General features: G+C 49.3%; 1 protein-coding gene across 3 annotated transcripts in view; it reads right to left on the bottom strand.

Annotated features, from left to right (window-relative positions):
• WDR37 (WD repeat domain 37) overlaps positions 1-20,840 on the bottom strand; it is a 59,729-nt gene that overhangs the window by 24,547 nt on the left and 14,342 nt on the right. For all 3 annotated transcript variants that reach the window (XM_039241644.1, XM_039241645.1, XM_039241643.1), the window contains exons 2-9: positions 19,435-19,612; positions 16,431-16,527; positions 12,840-12,935; positions 12,497-12,561; positions 8,511-8,646; positions 6,885-6,956; positions 3,707-3,751; positions 1,916-1,992 (exon numbers count right to left, since the gene is read on the bottom strand). In XM_039241644.1, coding sequence (XP_039097575.1) covers positions 1,916-1,992; positions 3,707-3,751; positions 6,885-6,956; positions 8,511-8,646; positions 12,497-12,561; positions 12,840-12,935; positions 16,431-16,527; positions 19,435-19,572 — 726 coding nt within the window. In that variant the 5' untranslated portion in view covers positions 19,573-19,612. The remainder of the gene's footprint in view (positions 1-1,915; positions 1,993-3,706; positions 3,752-6,884; positions 6,957-8,510; positions 8,647-12,496; positions 12,562-12,839; positions 12,936-16,430; positions 16,528-19,434; positions 19,613-20,840) is intronic.

Genomic DNA, 20,840 nt, shown 5'->3' with positions numbered 1-20,840 from the left:
TAGAGTTAAAAGTACTTTAAAATGCTAAGGTAGGGGCCCTGGGCGGCTCAGTCGGTTAAGCGTCCAACTTCAGCTCAGGCCACGATCTCACAGTTTGTGAGTTCGAGCCCCACACTGGGCACTGTGCTGACAGCTTGGAACCTGAAGCCTGCTTCCGTCTCCCTCTCTCTGCCCCTCCCCCTCTTGTGCTCTGTCTCTCTCCCCCAAAAACAAATAAATGTAAAAAAAAAAAAGATTTCTTTTAATAAAATAAAATAAAAGACACAAAACACTCAGCTAAAAATGAACTGTTCTGCTTGTTAAACATCTTACTGATTTCAGCCGAGGTAGTGACCCCAGGGTTGGGGGCTCAAGCCCCATGTCGAACTCCACGCTGGGCATACAGCCTGCTGCAGATTCTCTCTCCCTCTCTCTGCCCCTACCCTGCTTGCACTCTCACACTCTAAAATTTTTAAAAATTTTTCTTAATTAAAAATAAAAATGAACTGGGGCGCCTGGGTGGCTTAGTCGGTTAGGCGTCCGACTTTCGCTTGGGTCATGACCTCGCGGTTCGTGGGTTCGGGCCCCGCGTCGGGCTCTGTGCTGACTGCCGGCTCAGAGCCTGGAGCCTGTTTCAGTCTGTGACTCCCTCTCTCTCTGACCCTCCCCTGCTCACGCTGTCTGTCTCTCTCTCTCTCTCCTTGAAATAAATAAAACATTAAAAAATTTTTTTAAAAATAAATAAATAAAAATGAACTGTTCAGACTCCTGCACTGAAGACGACTCCTACTCATCACTGTAATTTCTTAACTACTTAACTCATCTCCAAAGAGAACAACAAAATGTTTCAAAGAAAGAAACAAGTAACCCTGGGCTCCGCACATCCCAGGGCCGTGTCCACCAGCGTGTGCGGCACAGGGCCAGGCTGACCCCTAGGGTCTCCTGCAGCGGAACTACGGAGAAGGCTCCCCAAGGTCTCTGTGTGACTGGACACAGGGTGCTGGGCTAAAGGGGAACAACCACATCCGAGGGGAAAAAGGTAACTGAAGGCCTTATGGTCTGAATCCACCCACCCTTCCTCCAATACACAACCCCTGCTGTTACCTGCCTACCTTTACCCGCTTGAAAATGACGACACACACACTGACTTCCACAGTTTACCTACGTTTGTTTGTTATTTTCATTTATTTAGTTTTGAGAGAGATACGGAGCAGGGAAAGGGCAGACAGAGAGAGACTCTCAAGCAGGCTCCGCGCCACCAGCACAAGAGCCCAGTGCAGGGCTTGAATTCACAAAATGTGAGATCATGACCTGAGCTGAAACCAAAAGCCGGACACTCAAGCGGGTGGGCCACCCAGGCACCCCCACAGTTTACCTCATGTGAAAGACAGACCAGGGGTCTAAAACATATAAAATATTAGGAAACATGACTTAACCATATAATTTTAAACATTAATGGCCAACATTTAGTACTTGTGGAATGGGGGGCGAGAACACACGTGCATACGTATATAAACAGAGACACTTCACGTTTGACACCGTCCTGATCTGTTCAGGCTTCCAGAACAAAACACCAAGACCGAGCGGCGATGATCAAGGTGCAGCCCATTCGGTTTCTGGTGCGAGCCTTCCCGGTGTGTCATTACGCCCTCCCGTGGCGGCTCCCGGGTACAGCAGCGAGGGAACGCGTGAGCTCCCTGGGGTCTGAGGAAGGGCACTAATGCTATGCCAACAGCACCCCGGCCTCAGGACCTCTCTTCCTTAGAGGCCCATCTCCAAATAGAGCCACACGGGGGGGGGGGGGGGTGGTCAAACTCTGAAGGGGGGCCACAAACATCAGTCTGAAGAGGATATAGATTTACCCTAAACTCTGCGAGCGTCCAGAACCCTACAACACACCCCATGTCGTGCTTTCAGGGTAAGTAAAGGTGCTTACAGTGCTGTCGGCCACAGGCTGGGGTGTCGGCAGCTGAACGGCATATCTCCAAATGTGGGCGGTCTGATCTCCAGAAGCTGAGGACAGAAATCAGGGCACAGTTACCCACAGTGCACACCAGGTGTAAGATGCTTTCTGGTAGGTGCTAAGCGTCATCAGACTTCTGTAACTCAGCGATAGTGAGCTGCTTCTGAGACTACATGATGCTGCTGACAACACGCTAAATGCATAAAATTAACATGGTGGTTAAAAATATCCCCTCCTTTCTTTTTACGGTAAAAAGCAGCAAAGGTTCAGGCAAAATTTACAAGTAATCGGTTATACTGTCCATCTATCTGAGCTAAGTAAACCAGAACACAACTGCACTTCAGCTTGGGGCCCTAACAGCTTGCAGTACTTCAGAAAAGTGAGCCCCACACGTGCCCTCCCCTGCCCTCGGGGTGGGTGGGCTCACGGCCTGCTGGGCCCTTACTTCCACCAGCCGGGGGTGCAGGCTGCTGCTCGCACGGGGACGGAGAAAAGGGCGGGGGAAAGGCACACAGACATGAGGGGTGGGCGTCTACACGTGCCCTCACAAAGTACCATCTGAACTGCACTTCTCTCTGTGGCTAAGAGGCTCCCCGAAGTGGCCACGTGTGAACGCAGACATATTTCTCGGGCTGTCAGACGCACTCACTGCCTGCCCTGCTAGCTCTCCTGCCCTACACGCACACCTCCATCGAGCACCCTCTCTCCCTCCCTCCTCACCCCAACTCTAGCCACCACCGGTCCTCCCCTCCTCACCCCAACCAACTCTGGCTGTCACCGTTCTTCCCCCACTTCCTCACCCCAACTCTGGACATCACAGGTCTCCCTCCCACCCTCCCTCTGGCCATCACTGGCCTCCTCCGCTCTCCCTCCTCATAATCGCACACTGATTTCATGAGCTGGAAAGTTCTCACCTACTTTATTCCCCACACGTTTACTTGGGCATCAACGAGCTGTGGTCAAGATCCAGCTGTTCAGACCCAGCATATTCTGCTGACGTGGAAAAGCATCTGACTGGCCCTGCTCTCACGCTCTACCCCAGAGTCCGCAGAGTCTGGCCCACGGGCCACGGCCACGGCCACTCGCCCGTGCACCACCGCTCCTACTTTCACACTAACACACAGCTGAGTGGCTGTGACTCAGACCACGTGGCTCTCAAAGATGAACATGTTTAGTTCTGATCCTTTACAAACAAGCTTGCTGACCTCCACCCTCTCCAAACGTTACCCCTCAAGATCATTGTTGGTACTCCCCAAGTTCACAGGAGTCTACAGACATCAGACAAGTTTACTGGAAGACTCCTCAGTCCAACAACGAAGCTGTTTTACAAACTGCTACATAAAATTACAGCAAAACCACGGTACGGCCGCTGAGGAGTGGCTCCCAGAGAGGAGGCAAAACGCTGGCCCTGCACACTGCCATGGCGGGGCCGCTACTTCTGCCCTCTCTGCTTCTGATGCGTGCAGGGGTAGGGACGTGTGGCGACGACAGGGCTTCAGCCTGTGGCGCGAGCGGGAAAGCGGGCAACCACCAAGGGCTCCATGAAACAAGCGCACGGTGGGTCACCTGCAACCTCCCGGGGGAGCCAAGCTAAAATCAGTGCCACTCAATGTGTCTTCCTTCCTCCGTTCCTCAAGTAGTCCACAAAATGACTGCCAACGACCATCTGGCTTTTATGTAAAGGACCAACGAGAAAGGAATGACTAGGGCTGTTTTAAAATTATCTGTAACTTTGTTCAATAAAAAAAGTAAAAATCAACATACCGGTAAGAGCCAACTGCTCTGAAGGATGAAACTTTATAGAATTTACTGCAAAACAAAAACATTACAAAATAGGTATAAAACAATATATCATCAACATCTGTCATAATAACATGCATCAAAAGGTAACTTTAAAACTTAAAAAAAAAACTATAACAGTTCAATATTAGATCCTCCCGCTCAATTAAGCTAACAATTAATGCAGAGACACGTGAATAAATGCAGATACGTGAAAAACTCATAGAACGTAAACAATCAAATTACTGACATATAAGACACACAGAAAAGCAACACTAATAACCTACTTCTTTTCATAGATAAGGAAGCTCTCTAGGGTTAAAACTGAATCAGGAAGAAAGAGAAGACATACTGATGCCAAGAGATGGAGACAGGCTGTCGCAGATACTACGCCCACCCCCCTACCCATCCCGACCCGTCCAGGAGGCCCTGTGAGCACAGCAGGCGGGCGCCGCCAGCTCGGGGAGAGTCAGGATCTCCTGGCTGAGGGAGGCGTGAGGCCCTTCGCAGGAAGGAGTAGCCACAGGACAGGGTGCAGCCCTCCCCCCGCCTCGGCCGTGGGGCAACGAGACGGCAGGTGGAGGGTGTGGAGGTCGGAGCCCAGCTGCAGGGACCTCTCTGCAGGGTAGCCAGCGCTCACACCCCCATGGTGAAGACAGGACAGCATGGGACGTTCCAGCAAATGAAGCAAGTTCTTTCAGGAAGATTCCATCAGCTATGCCACTGGGTAGTCTCTTTTCCCAAGGAACTGACTCCAATGAGCCAGTGAGTGTAGACCGCGGGGAGGTGGTGGAGGGGTAGATGGACACAGCAGCTTCCTGAGCGCCGGCAGCAAGCCGTCACGACCCTGCACACACGCACACGCGCGCATACGGCAGGACGTCGCTGGGGTCAGGAGCAACTGGCGAGCTCGGTGGCCACCTCTCACCTTGACATCCGTGCAAACCTGAATGCACTAACCAGTGCCACAGGCGGCCCTCCCGGCCCGTGACACGTGCTTGGTGACAGAGCACAGGCCGCACCCAGTCGGGAACGCGGCACACAGCGGGCGCTTCACGACTGTCGCTGCTGCAGTGCTGGCACAACAGAGCACAAACGAGGACAGGCCCGCACGGGCACATGGCTGCAGCCACACCGCGCCCCGTCCCCCGGCAGAGGGTCAGCAGACCGTGGCTGACGCAGAAAAGGAAGGGGAGCCCCGCCGGCACCTTAGTCAGAGACGTGCGGCACCCCCAGCACGCGGCTGCCTCAGTTCCCAGCGGCCACACCAGGAGCAGAAAGGGAGAAGCAGCCAGAGACCAACGTTCTTCCCAAAAAGCTTCAAAGACACCCGATCTTTAAAGGGTCTGTGCACCCGACGTCAATACAGACGTACGGGAACAGGAGGAAGCACCATCCCTCGCACGAGAGGGCTCTACTAGGGGGTCGGGCGGGGGCGGCCGCAAAGCCCAGCACGTGACTCTCGAGGCAGAGGGGACGGCACACAGGAGGGTCCTCTGTTCAGGTGAGGCTGGAACAAGGCAGGAGAGAGACGGCAAACCACCTGCAGTGAACTATGCCGATGAGAAATCCCAGGCGCAGGGCTCTCCCTTCGGGCTAAGGGGACCTCGAGTCATCACACCACCTAGTGGAAAGACCAAACCCAGGACACGAGCAATGCGGAGACAGTGTCCGTGAGGACAGCACCGCGGGAGAAGGGAAGGCCAGACACCCCAGCCTCCCGGTGCCCAGGGCAGTGCCACTCCGGAGGGGGGGGGGGGCGCGCAGGGCGGCCGGTGAAGAGCTGGGTGTCCAAGCCGTCCAGCAGGAGGGGAGGCGCCAGGGAAGGGACAAAAGGGATGACAAAGGAACAGATGCCACATGGAGTTTGGGCACCGGAAAGGCATGTCGCACAGGAAGACAGGGATGAGTCAGGGGCAGAGAGAGAGAGCAGGTCGAAGGAAACATGAGGCACGTCGCGGGCAGCTGTGAACAAGACACACGTAGCCACGATTGACAAGAATCATGCTGTCACCACTTGGCGAGGACAAGAACAGAGGATCTCGTCCGAGGCAAGGCAGACGGCCCTCCTTCCAGCAGGAGGGAACACCTGTCTAAAACTCCAACCCTCAGAAATAGTACAATCGGCTACTGAGAAAAACGGAAGAAGGGGGCACGGGGCCAGCTCTGCTGGAGAAGCACATGACTCCTGACCTCGGGGTCAGGAGTCTGAGCCCCACAGTGGGGGGGAGGTTACATGAAAAATGGAAGAAAAAAGCTGAATACATAAAGCTATCAAAGTGGTTCCCTTTTGGGAAGTGAACTGGAGTAAGGAGAGCAGGCAGCAAGTGCTGTAATTATCTACACCGGCTGGCTGATACCCTCTGAGTTTTCCGGTGATGTGCACGTGTTTTGTTCTACAAATGTTTTCCAGGAATAAACATGCAGAGAGGAGACAGGCCACGGTGCCCACCTGCACCCTGAGCACCGCCTCCCCTGCCCGGGGACCGTCTTCTGAGACACTCACCTGCTGAGGGACCCCCGAAGGAACGAGACCCCAAGAAAGGGGAAAGCATGGGTCAGAGCCCAGACAGGACAAGATGTGCCCCCCCCACCCAGGGAAGGGCTGGCACCCAGGCCCGCAGGTAGGGGCACACCCAGCCCCAGAAGCAGAGGGCAGGTGCACCCAGGCTGTCTATGAGAGCAGGGGTGCAGCGGTGGCTGTGCAGGGGAGAGTGAATGGGGAAGCAGCCGACAGGCACTGGAGTGGAGGGCACACCAAGCACAGAGGGCGCCCAGAGGGCAGGGAGAGAGCCGCGATCAGGACACAAGGGTGCACACAGGGCGGCTCACAGGAGGGGACGAGCGGCCACACCGGCGGCGGCAGCGGGCAGCACGGGCAGGAAGCCCCGGGACACACGGCTTCCCTCCCTGGGCCCTGATGCGTGCAGAGCACACGCCAAAAGGGAGCCTCTGAAACGGGCACGCGTTCGCAGACAGACGTCCATACTTCAGTTCTGGGCAACGGGAAACGGAGCGCAGACAAACCCTACTGGTCCGGCGCGCAGGGCGGCGGAGCAGCCCCTTCACGAGGCTCACGGCCAGAGGCAGCGCATGGCCGCCCGCCCGCCGTGAGGGCCGCCCGCCCGGCAGCACAAGGCCCGGCCCGCCCCAGAGCGCTCACCTGACCCCACGTGGCCCGAGTACTTGACGAGGCACCGGCCTGTCTCTATGCTCCACAGCAGGGCCGTGTGATCTGCAAGACCCAAAACACAAGAGTAACTGACCCATCACCAATTTTACGGTCTTCAAGCAAAAGTGAGAAGTTACATTACCACTAATATCTCTTGCAACTCTAGATCAGAAAACATGTTTCCAAGACAGGAGAAGTGGATGATGTGTCCCAGTCAAGGGGGCGGCAAATGGATACCCAGGGACTTGAGACTCGGGGCACATGGTCACACTGACTGCACCTCGCCAGGGTCCTTCTAACCTATCATGCCTTCCTGTTTGGTTGAATTAACACTTTCCAGATCATCAGGCAGTATTGAAATGCAAAACTCCAGTTACAAATTATTTGAGACCTTACATATTTGTTTGGACCTTTCCTCTTGTAAGAGGAATAAAAATAGAAAACCTGAAAAATAAATGTCAAGTTTCCAAACGAGATCTAAGAGATATCAGAAACGAACCCTTTCATTCTTTCTCTTTAACTATAATGGAATTTCTAAAACACTGGGGAGTGCTCCCAAGTGAACACAATTTTGAACAAGTGAACTTTTTTCATGGTTCTAAGTGCTGTAACATTTTCTCCTTCTATTAAAAAGCAGAATCGGGGCGCCTGGGTGGCTCAGTCAGTTAAGCTTCTGACTCTTGATCTCGGTTCAGGTCATGATTTCAGTTTGTGGGATCAAGCCCCATGTCAGGCTCTACACTGACAGCATGGAGCCTGTTTGGGATTCTCTCTCCTACTCTCTCTCTGCCTCTCACTCACTCTCTCTAAATACATAAATAAACTTTTTCAAAAACAAAAAAAACAAAAAAAAGCAGAATCCAGTGGGGTACCTGGGGGGCTCAGGCAGTTGAGTGTCTGACTTCAGCTCAGGTCATGATCTCAAGGTTCATAAGATCGAGCCCGGGATCAGGCGCTCTGCTATCAGCACACAGCCCGCTTGGGATCCTTTGTCTCCCTCTCTGTCTCTGCCTCCCCCCCCAATCACTCTTGGTCTCAAAAATTATTAAAAAAAAAAGCACCTGGAAAAATCATTTTCAACAAGGAAGCACCACTTTTTAACTTTACTTAATTTTTATCTGAAAGGGTATTGGGTTATGGACCTTGGATAGCTTTCAAGTCCTATCTTTTCTTTAATGAGAAAACAGGGTCTCTAAGGCCTGGCCCAGAGTCCCACAGGCCAAAAGGGCTCCCAGCAGCCCCGCCTGCACCTACACCCTAGGACAGCCAGCACCCCCTTCAGGACTACGGGCCCTTCCCTGGACTACGCCCCACAATTCAAGCAGATACACCCTCAACTGTGAGCAACAACGAAGGCCCTAGCCTCTTTAAAAGACATTCTACCGTTTGCCTCCGTGAACACAGGCGGCTCGATCCTGGAGCAGCGTCTGCTCACCCCACAGCCGCCGTCACCCCTGCACGGCAGCAGGGCCTAGCGGAGCACAGCAAGGCCAAACAAACGCTCCTCGGCTTCAAGGGCCGTCCGGCCTCCCACCCGCCTCCAGCGCCAACTCTGCCACCCACACCGTGGGTGAGTCATCTGCACCGGCTGTCACACCCGACAGGCTGTGCACTTACCGGCAGACGCAGTGCCCAGCACCACAGGCTGTGTCCTCGCCACACTGACGTCCCAGATGCCATCCCTGTGGCCAATGTACTCCTTCACGAGCTGGCACACGGCCCTCGACGTGGTGGTCTTGAAGCTGGAGACAATCTAAAACCATGATGGGAAGGAGCGTTGTAGACAATTTACTGACCGAATGTTTTTAAGTTAAAAAAGGTAAAACAGAAAAAGGCGTGTTGAAGTGCAGAGGCCCCTGAACAGACATCTAAAGCATTAAGGGAAGACAACAGAAGCGCAAATGGCAGCATCCCTCCAGCTGGGTGTCACAAAGCAGCAACAAAGGCCGTCCTAAGGCCTCAGAAGACCCCCCAGGCCCCCACAAACCCCGTGTGTCCTCCCATGACGAAGAGAGGGGCCTATTACACGCTGCAAGTCTCTTCCTCAAATCCAAACCAGAAGAAATTTCCAAATTCTTTAATTAAAAAAAAAAAAAAGAGGTACCAGGACATGAAGAAGTCGAGAAGGTGTACCCACACCCTTAACACTACCTTTTATTACTGGGGAACTTTCATTTTTTCCCATTTTTGGTAATTTGCACCAACTACGGATTATCAGGAGGAAAAGAGCCCAAGGTGGGGAGAATCCAAAGACGACACTTCTAACGGATGCGGTTTGTCCAACAGTGTTTATTGCGCGCAAGCGCGGTGCCAGCGCTGCACCGGAGACACACAAAGGGACAGCAGGCCCCGGCCTCGGGCAGCTCACGGTCTGACGGGAACAGACAGGGAACCACGAAGGTGCACACGAAGTGAGGCATCGTCTCGAATTACACACAGCAAACAAGTCTCACTTTCTTTTACAAGGAAAAATAGAAAGTGCATGAGAAAGAAACTAATTAAACACAAACAACTCTTTAGAGTTTGCTTTTTAAACTGTTCTCAGATTTACAAAAATGGCTTTTCCGCTTTTAAGCAAGTCAGAATAATGGAGATTAATCAGAATAATGAAACTGTAAAATCAAGTGAAAAGGAAAAACTGGCGGTGTTAAACAGCTATTTCAAGCACTGATTTGGCGAAGCCCTGAAAATGAATCAAAGTTCATTCTTAGTATAAACACATTACAACACAATCCACTATTACATCAATTCGGGCATGAACATTCAAACCAGCCTCCGATGAGGGGGCCGCCGACTCATGTTTAATGGAGACGGACTCTTCCAGCAGTAACACCAACAGGCTCCATCTGACTCGGCTTCAATTTTACCAAAGGACTTGCTCAAATGCAACTCCTCATCTTCTTTTTCCTTCTGAAAGCTCCTACCCCATCCAAGCTAGCGAAACTGTCCCTCCACACCATGGAAAAGTGCTTCTGCTGGCGCAAGGTGCCGTTTGGGTTTCCAGAAGGCAGCATTTAGGAACGTGCAAAGCTTGCCCCACAAGAAGTGGCAGTACACTTCAGCTTCCAAGCCTCCTGCCGTGCGTGACACAGACGTCACTAGGAGAAGAAAGGAACTAGCAGAGCCACACGCCCGCCCCAGCCCGCTCGGACAGGAACAACACAAAGCCACTGCTCAAGACTCATGCCAACCGCATTCCTGGCGCAACTTTGGAAGCCTGCCACATGTAGTTCACGAGCACTGTAACAAATCATGTCAAGTGTTGCTTCCAAATGCCCACTACACTCTTGAATACCTATTAACTCTTTGATCTTAAAAATGCTGACCCATTCACAACTGCAAAGAGGCCCCACAAAAGACTGAATTACTCACAGAGTTTATGACAGAAAAGCACAATAAAGTGACAAAGTGATGCTTATACCTGTCATCCTAATTATCATTCTCATTAAGATACAATCTAAACTACTTCAACGGAATTAGAAAGGGCTTTATTCACAATGTGAGATATTTATCTTTATATAAACATGTGTGAACATTTTCACAAGTTTCTCTCAAGTTAGGCAGTCACACCTCCCTCCCAACAGACATCAGCAACCTGTCCCCAGCCACCCAGGAAGGGAAGACCTCTTGTGCCTGCTGAACGCACGCGGGCTCCCAGCACCCCCCCACACACACTCCTTGCCTTTTGGGGCTGAGTCAGGAGGCAAGTGACATGGGCTCCCTCCCATACATACTAAGCAGTACCGCCAAGGCCGGAGGCCCCAGCATGGATCAGAATGTACTCCGGGACCAGATTTGTTCTTCAACTTTCAGATAACGTCTTACATTATTATTCTTCAATGTGCACGCTAAAGATCATTAATAACATGTTCCTTATGCACTGAGATAAATTTCTAGTCTAAAACGGCAGGAGCTTTAACTATATCTAATACATTTTTTTTACTTTTTTTTTTTTTAAGTTTTTTATTTATTTTTGCGACAGAGAGAGACAGAACATGAGCAGGGGAGGGACAGAGAGAGAGGGAAACACAGAATCCGAAACAGGCTCCAGACTCCAAGCTGTCAGCACAGAGCCCGACGCGGGGCTCAAACCCACGAACAACAAGAATATGACCTGAGCCGAAGTCGGACACTTAACCAACTGAGCCACCCAGGTGCCCCTTTTAACTTTTTTTTTTTTTTTTTTTAACATTTATTTATTTTTGAGAGACAGAGACAGAGCATGAGCAGGGAAGGGACAGAGAGAGAGGGAGACACAGCATCTGAAGCAGGCTCCAGGCTCTGAGTGGTCAGCACTCGAACCCACAGATTGCAAGATCATGACCTGAGCCCAAGTCGGACGCTTAACCGACTGAGCCACCCAGGCACCCCTAATACATTTTGTTTTAAAGCAGAGTATTATTGTATGTAACCTCCCTTTGCCCAAATCTCGTATTTTACTATTCCTAGTAAGGGACAACTTTATACAATCTGTTCATCTTCTGCTTCAGATGGTCAGAGTATTTCCAAATTCTAAGACCATATACATTGTACACACAAGCTGTGCCCAATGGAATAAACAATATAATTTAAGGTGATATAACAAGAAATTAGACGAGGAAGAACATAATCTCACAATGCATTTCAAAAAAAAGTTTGATATTAATTTATTAACTTAGAAACTAATAAGCTAGATAATACATAACAAAGAAATTTTTTCACTAAACACACTTTGGAGTTATCAAAGGAAACACAAGAAAATGTAATCAATATTTGTATTTTTTAAATAACAAAGTACTGAAAGTTTTCAAATAAGCAGAAACAGCAGCCGAGACTGATCTGCTTTATCACTTGTAGTTAATCTTACTGTGAAGGTCAAGCTACAAAACTTTAAGCTCAAGGGAACGAACTGGAAAAACAAAGTTGACAGTAACTATGCCATCACAGCAGACTCATCACAAATTTCAACTTTTCCCTCAGGTTTAGCAAAAGGAATGTACGTTCATTAAAGTTAGGTAAAAATTTTTCTTCTGTATATTCAAAATGCTCCAAAGTAAAAATGCACACAAAATTACTTCAAAATATTACTTCACAGCAGTGCTCCCTCACAGATAAACTTATTGCCAAATAATTAAATCCTCGCCACTTTAAGAAGGTCAGAACAAGATTATTTTTAAAAAAGTAAAATACCACACATGTCCCTATTTGCCATGGAGACAGAGACAAGATCTTCACGTCTGGATAAGGCTCAGAAAATGAGAGAAAAAAAGCAGGTGAAGGAAAACATGCCTGTGGTTCACTCCATTACCTTTGTCCAAATTCAGAGCCTCTGTATCAAGCCAAATAATGATACAAAATGTATTTTCCCTCCAAAAAGACACGGTACCTACTAACGGGCATCATTGGATTCTCACTCGTACCGGGGCAAGGGAGTGCCTAGGGGTCCATGTGCTGTGGCCATTTCACAGACCCGTGATACGCCCTTTAAATATCAAATTTTTCCAAACAGCAGAAGTGCCTCTTTCTCTGTTGCACGTTTATAACTGGAAAATATGCAACTTCAGGTACACATCCGCACACCTCAAATACCACATGAGCGGCCCGAGAGCCAGCGCCTTGCGTACCTTGCTGGTAGAGGCCTTGTAAGTGGTCTTCAGCTTCTGAGAGAGCTGGCTGGTGCTGTGGCTGGCTGCGGAGACAGAGAGCCGACGTCAGGGCCACAGAGCCCCAGAGCTGGGGCCGACTGGACCGGGAGCCCCACCTCTCGCTGCCCACAGGAAGACGGTGAAACCCGAGGGCCCGGCTGGAACAAGATGCCCAGCTTCCTGGCGTCCCTCTCTGCCCCCACCCACGCCTGATTCCACGCCCCAAGCACCGCTGACTGCAGAGCAACCAAAGCCACGTCCTCCACCAAACCTCCCCCACGTGTAATGGGTCGGCAATCCTGCCAGGAGCGCGCACCCTTACCTTTTGTTTTGAGCTGGCCCTTACTCAGTTCCGCCCCATCGATCGCTTGTCCTTCAGCAGCTAAACGTTCATTAAGAGTCTCAATCTCCCTACGCACTGGGAATAAAAAGGTTTTTTCAAATGTAAGATATGCACTTTTATGTTTAAACAATTCACCACTTCCAAAACCCGAGTGCAGAAAAATATCCCATGTAAGTACTGTCTAAACACAGGCGTGAATGATACCCTAACAAACAAGACCACAGTTCACAGAGTTCTCAAAATACTCAAGACGCCTTTCAAACACTAAGAACCACTGCTCTCCCTACACTGGAAGACTGTTCCCGGCACTTGCAGGCAGGGCTGCTGGGCCTCAAGGCAGGCCATCTTCTTTGCCCTTTATTCTGTACACTTGAAGACATTTTCCTGATACTGTCCAAAATTCAGTGAAATGTTTACAGTCTAGCTGAGAACACTCAAATCGGGAGGGAAAACACAACAAAACATAACAACTGCTGAGCAGCGGCACCACAGCGCGCCAAGTAAGGATTATATAAAACAAAGATTAAAAATATCGGTTAAGCGTCCGACTTCGGCTCCAGTCATGGTCTCACGGTTCCTGGGTTCGAGCCCCGCGTCGGGCTCTGTGCTGCCAGCTCAGAGCCTGGAGCCTGTTTCAGATTCTGTGTCTCCCTCTCTCTCTCTGACCCTCCCCTGCTCGTGCTGTCTCTCTCTCTCTGTCTCAGAAATAAATAAAACATTAAAAAAAAATTTTTTTTTTAAATTGAAGGAGAGTCATGAAACAGGACTAGTAAGTACAGAACCCCAGGGAAAGAAGGAAGAGGAAGGTCATCAAGAAGGCAATCAGCAGACACTTGTGCTCACGACCTCCTCAGCACCTGGTGCTCCAGAACAGGCCTGGAGGAAAAGGGTCATCTTCCACCCGCAGGGATGAGGAACGACACGCGGCCAAGGGACGTGACTGGGCCGAGGACACAGCCACTACAGCGAGGCAGCAGGGCCATGAGCTGACCACACAACCCCCCAAGCCGGGCTGTGCACCTCCCAGGACGATGCACCCTCTACTCAGGCTATGGCGAGACCAAGGGGCCGGGTCAGGCGGCAGAGAGGGTGAGGGCAAAGGCTGTGAGCAGGCCTGGCAGAGGCAGGGCGCCAACAAAGCCAGTCAGCACGAGACCACGTCAACTCAAAGCACACCCGGCAGCAGTCATCTGTAATCCTACAGCTTGTCTTGCGTAAACTGCATAAATTCAAAAAATATTAAGGCCTCACCTCACAACAGAAAGTCAACAATGCTTTGGTCATTACAACTGATACTTTTTTATTTAAAAGAGAGAAAGAAGAGAGAACAAGCAGATGAGAGGAGCAGAGGAGGGAAGAGAGAGACACACAATCTTTTTTTTTTTTTTGAAAGAAAAACAGAGAGCGCAAGTGAGGTAGAAGCATAAAATCCCAAGCAGGTCCACACCGTCAGCACAGAGCCCGATAACACGGCTCAAACCCATAAACCGTAAGATCATGACCTGAGTTGAAATCAGATGCTCAACTAACAGAGCTACCCAGGTGCCCCAAGAGAGAGAATCTTCAGTCAGTCAGTCAGTCAGTCAGCCTCCTCAAGGCTTCACCCTTGAGACCAAAACAGGGTTCAATCCCACAACCCTGGGATTGTGACCTGAGCCGAAATCAGAGTCAGATGCTCAACCAACTAAGCTGCCCAGGAGATATTTATACAATTTTTTTTTTAATATTTTTATTTATTTCTAGGAGAGAGAGAGACAGCGTGAGCAGGGGAGGGTCAGAGAGAGAGGGAGTCACAGACTGAAACAGGCTCCAGGCTCTGAGCTGGCTGGAACCCACGAACCGCGAGATCATGACCTAAGCGAAAGTCGGATGCTTAACCGACTAAGCCACCCAGGCGCCCCCATATACAATATTTTTTTAAAAAACCTTAAAAATCAGAAGCAGAACATGGTACCTAATTTTTATTTTATAAAAGTTTCGAATAATTTCTCCCTCTGTAAATTTCCAAAATGGACTCATAAGGAGAATCCAAAAATAAAACATTAAATTTTCCAAAGCACAATTTAAATGACATAGGATTTATTCTCTTCACTACTGATTCAACCACATCACTGAGTTCTAGAGTGAAAAATATTTTAATAATGTGAATGCTGTTTATTATTAGAGTTCAATGTTTAAAATCACAGTATAAAGCATGAAGACAATAAGATTATAGCTATATTTGCATAATATAGATTTTATCAACACAAACCTTATAAAAATAAAAACTATAAAATAATGAAGCAGCAAGTAAATAAAAAAAAGGCAGGTTTCTTTCCTGATGTTTCAGAGGAATATGAGCACATGTGGCCTAAACCTGACAAGTTAAAAGTAAAAGTAAACTAAGTTTACAAAAATAATTACAGGAAATAAAAGCAAAAACTGTAGAAAATGTCTTTGTTTGCAGGATAGGATAAAATGGGTCAACAGGCAGGGGTAATGGTAGTTAACTTTTTACTTTTTATACTGCTTTTATTTTTTAAAGTGACCTCTATACCCAATGTGGGGCTCAAACTCGTGACCCTGAGATCAAAAGTTCTCTGCTCCACCGACTGAGCCGGCCAGAAGCCCCTATACTGCCTAATTCTTTAAGCAAATGAAGGCACGGCTTCTATAAAAGAGCTAAAAAGAAAAACTAAAGCCAAGCTAATTTAAAAATTCTTTTGATCTGGGGCATCTGGGTGCTCAGTGGTTAAACGTCCCAGTCTGTTGGCTGACTCGTGAGTCCGAGCCCTGCGTCAGGCCACGCGCTCACAGGGCAGAACCTGCCTGGCTATCCTCTCTCCTTCCCCTGCCCCTCTCCGTGCTCCTTCCCAGCTCGTGTGCACACACTTTCTCTCCAAAATAAATAAATGATAAGTACATACTTTTGATTTATCTTTAAAATAAGTCAAACAGACAATACATTTTAAGAAATTCTCAAAATAGAGTATATTTTAAAAGAAAACATGCATCAACAATTTCTCAATTTACAGTATACTTTATGTAGGAATAGTTCTAAGAAGCATTTTTCATAAAACCATAATCTGAATGGGCCAGAGTGGCCAGCAGAATACTACCCACTCCGAAGGTAACCTGTGAGCACGTGACCTCCGTGGCTGAGGGGCCCTCTGACGGGGGGGGGGGGTCACCCTGCATGGCCCAATGACCCAGCCCTCCCTCACCTCCTTAGGAATGGCTCAGAGATGCTCGCTGCTGAAGGCTCTGAAGACTGACAGGGGAAGGACTTCAAGCCAAGGGGTGAGGCAGGCTCTAGACACTGGGACTCTGTCCTTACTTACAGTGCAAAGAACTGAAATCTGCCACAGTCCAAACAAGCAAAAGACCGGCCCTCCCCTCGCCTCCAGATGCACAGTCCTGCCAACGCCTTGACTTGAGCCTGCTGGGAGAGCCCCCCACAGTTGTGACTAGTGACTTTTAAGATAATAAATCAGGGTCACTCAAAGCCACTGTGTTACAGAACAGAAAACAGTTCAGTGGTGACTATCTACCCAAATTCTATAAAGGCTTATTAAGACGGGAGATACTTACATTCTAAGTTTTCAATGTAAAGGTTTTCAAACTCTCTCTCTATTTGACCAAACAGCTCCAAAAGTGTACTGCGAACCGAGGAAGGCAGTTTAGAATCCTAAAGAAAAGGAAGACTCTATTTAAAATGAATGAATAAAAAACTTTTCCCAAGTGAATAATCATTTTTCTCTTGACTTATTTTACATATTATTTTTTATACATAAAACGCTTACAGAACTTACAGTTCCACATTTCTACACATGAAACTACAATGAAATGATACAAATGGACACCCAGCACGATGCAGGATTCAAGAACAAGCACTTCCTCAAAACAACATAATCTTCCTTTTACAAGAGAGGAAACAAGCCTACCATATTCAAAAACCTCCACATTTCTAGAGAAGGAAGACAGTTCCCAGAAACACATTTTCATCATACATTGCCTTCAAGTTCTACCGTGTCATTATAAATTAATTTTAATAAGCTATATGCTAAGAGAAGTGCTTTAACAGAGCGCTCCCATCCGTGGTGCTTCCGACAAAATCCTGGGTACTTCCTAGGACTCTGCCTCATACCTACAAGACTGTGAGGAAGGAAGCTTGAGAAATCTGACTGGTAAGAGCAAACCGTGTCAGTCAAAGGAGAACATCCACATGTTAAGTGTCAGGAGCAGCACGCTGCACGTGCCCGCACACCTGTCCCCGTGCTCTGCACACCCGTAGTCCCCTCTATGCCTCACGGGAAGCCCACAGGCAGGAGCAACCCTCTGCGGAAGTCTGAGGTCCGAGTGACTGGACGGCGTCCCCGGTCCCACCCGTGCTCACGCACACACACTTTCCTCACACTGCTGGTCATGGGGAGTCTGCAGTCTACACTGCTCTCCTCTCCAGAGAGCGTGGCATACGTGCTAGCTCCTGGGCCCCCGCGCTCAGCACTCAAGAGTATTTCCAAATGGAGCTCTTAACAGACGGTTCTAAAATGCTTCAGTGCTTAACTGCCGCCAATTAACTTTCTAAGTGACTTTTCACATTTCTGGGCGGCACAAACTTTTTGATGTTTAGTCGGTTGCAAATAAAAAAACATATATTAAGTTAAACTTCCTAGATTAAGTTCTTAGGAAGACAGAAATTCTTTTTTTTTTTTTTTTTTTTATTTCTAGGAGAGAGAGAGAGACAGCGTGAGCAGGGGAGGGTCAGAGAGAGAGGGAGACACAGACTCCGAAATAGGCTCCAGGCTCTGAGCTGGCAGTCAGCACAGAGCCCGACGTGGGGCTCGAACCCACGAACCGCAAGATCATGATCTAAGCGAAAGTCGGACGCTTAACCGACGAAGCCACCCAGGCGCCCCTTAGGAAGACAGAAATTCTAAGCAAAATGATCTCTAATGACATAAGCATTTCAGCAATGTTTTGAAATCACATAATGTATCAGTAAATTTGACAAGCCAATAAAAACTATGTATGAAGCCATGTTTAAAAACTGAAATTTGGCAGAACGGGTAATATAGCCTCCCTCAACACCCTTCTAAAGTACCAATGAATAACAATAAAATTTTGAAATAACAGTAAAAAGAAAAATAAACTCTGAGTGTTAGCATTCAGCACGCCCTCCACCTTGCCCAGGGGCCTTGGCACCCGCTCTCCGGCTCCGCTGCGTTCGTCCCGCACCCTCGTGCGGCCAGTGCCCCTCGCACGGGCACTTGGTGAGAAGCCGTTCTGACTTCTCCATCGAGGCCAAGTCTCCTCCTACACGCACTGGTTCCTGCTCACCTACACCCACAGCGTCTTATTATCCTTACTGGTCAACAACCGAAACACCACATTTACTTTAGTAAATGCATCTTAACATGGAGCGTCATCACCACTGGAGACAAAACTGGGATGTCAGCGACAGCCTCACCTGACAATCAGGAAGCGGAACGTGCAGTGAAAGGGGAACGTTCCCACCAGGCAGGTGGAGCCACGTGAGAGCCCCCAGGCCGCCTGCTGGTGCCATTCCACTTCCCGGCCCCGGGCAGGGAGGTGCTCAACGCTGGGCACCATTTCAGAAAAGTGAAGACACAAAAGCTACTCTGACGACCGAGGCCCTCATGTGCACGTTATCGCGTCCACACCACCGCGGGTGCAGGGCCTCTCTCCCGGGCTGGTCTGCACCCCGGCACACACAGACTCGGCCCCGATCCACGCCCATGGACCCGCGTCCTCGTGCTGAGCACCGCACTCCCACACGCTTCGCATCCGTGGCTCTGAGGGTAACAGTACCGCAGCGGCGCCTTCATGCTACCTGTGCGGCGTCTAGTGCTGCTCCCAGATAACCGTAACCTTGTCTACACGGTGCGGGGCCGCTGTTCCACTCAAATCCGTGGCTAACTGGCCCATGGTTCTGGGATCCCTCCACCCACACCTACCATGCCGGCTGCCAGCAACAAACACCGCCGCTGCGGTGCCCCTGCCCCGGCACCAGACCGCACACGTCACACCAGCCGGCGGAAACTGTGCCAACAGGGGGCGCCGTCCGGGGACTGCTGAAGACCCCGAGGGGAGGGCCCCAGGGCGTGGCAGCCCGTCCTGGCTCTGACAGGCCCCCACAAAGGGCCACCCAGAGATGCAGTTACCTGCTTTATCTGCATCACAATGGAGGCCGGGCACCCAGAAGGCCCAGCAAAGAACACATTCGCCCCCCACGGAGCCGGCTCCAGAAGACGCTAACGAAGGCGGCTGGGGACTTCCACTAGAGATGGAAGTAAATCAAATTAGAAACCGTATCCTGGACTCTTTCCCTGCCCTGTCTGATACGGTAGCCAGTGGCCACGTGTGGTTATTTAAATGTAAATCAATTAAAATTTTAAAAATTCCTCAGCCACACTAGCCACTCGTGTGTGTGCAGGCTGTGACATGTGACCGTTCTTCCCGGGTGCTGCAGGAAGGGGCTAGACTTGTTCTGGCAACGCACGTCTCCTCACTCTGGGACCTGAATGTGCTGGCTACTTCTGGAGCACCGGAAGCAAGAACAGCACTAACTCACCTGTCCTTCCAGCATCTCTCTTGGCAGGCCCGCCCTCTCCTGCTCCGAGCTGTTGGTTCTTCGTATGGAAAGGCTATGAGATTTGCGTTTCTGTTTTGCTTGGCGAGCAGTGGAGCAGCTCCCGCTTTCTGTGGGCATTACTTCTAGAAGGTGATGTCCCGCTCGCTCCTGCAATAAGCTAAACAAAAGCAGAAAAAGCAAGGACTTTATTTCTGATTCCAAACTAGAATGAAGGAAAATAGTAGACAATTAATACTTTCAATTCCAAATCTCTTTACTATGGTAATATTTACTATGTAATTCACAACGTGACAAAATAACACGTTTTAAGACAGAAGCCACAGACTTTGTTAAAGAGATAATTTATCAAATTTCATTAAGTTTTGACAAAGTCAATAGCAAAGAAGGGCTTAAACAATTCACCCTTAACCAACTTTCCCCAGCCTCTGCCTACTCCCCCGAGAGAACCAATTCTAGTCACGTTCTAGACTACAGCTTCTAGAGCAATCTGTCCGAGAAACATAGCACAGGCCATACGCAGTAACTGTAAAATTTTTAGTAGCCACAGTAAAAGAATTAAAACCGATGAAATCAGTCTTAATGATTTATTCAGCCAACTGTGTTTAAAATACTATCACTTGAGGGGCACCTGGGTGGCACAGTCGGTTAAACACCCCATTCTGGGTTTCAGCTCAGCTCATGATCCCAGGATTGTGGGATATAGCCCTCATTGGGCTCTGCACTAAGTGTGGAGCCTGCTTGGGATGCTCATTCATATTCATTCATATTCTCTCTCTCTCTCCCCCTCCCCCCCATCACTCTCCCCTGCTAGTGCTCTCTAAAATTTTTAATTATAAAAATACATAAATAAAACACTATCACTTTAGACAACGTGAAAAACACAGGTATTTCCATTTGGGTGCTGCATCTTCAACAAAACCTTTTTTTCAACATTTATTTTTGAGACACAGAGACAAATGTAAGCGGGAGGAGGGGCAGAGAAAGAGGGAGACAGAGAATCCCAAGCAGGCTCCAGGCTCTGAGCTGTCAGTGCAGAGTCCAACGCCGGGCTCGAATTTACAAACTGTGAGATCGTGACTTGAGCTGAAGTCGGACGCTTAACCAACTGAGTCGCCCAGGTGCCCCAGAGTGCCACATTTTCAAACTCTTGTCATGTCTTTCACATTCTCGGTGCGTCTCAAGGGAATCGGCCACACACCCCCATGCTCACCTGCTCAGGGCTGCCATTAGACAGCACAAATCTGGATGTCATTCAAATTTCTACATAATGTAAACATTTTCACTTACTCACTTCGGACATTATCTACTTGTTTCCTGCTACCGACTCCTCCTTCCTATATCACAACTTTGTTAATATAGTTATTCATACATGATGTTTGTTTCTT

Source organism: Hyaena hyaena, unplaced genomic scaffold, assembly GCF_003009895.1.
Source record: "Hyaena hyaena isolate Hyena2069 unplaced genomic scaffold, ASM300989v1 scaffold_197, whole genome shotgun sequence".
Classification (NCBI taxonomy): domain Eukaryota; kingdom Metazoa; phylum Chordata; class Mammalia; order Carnivora; family Hyaenidae; genus Hyaena; species Hyaena hyaena.
This window is presented reverse-complemented; position numbering and strand designations above follow the sequence as displayed.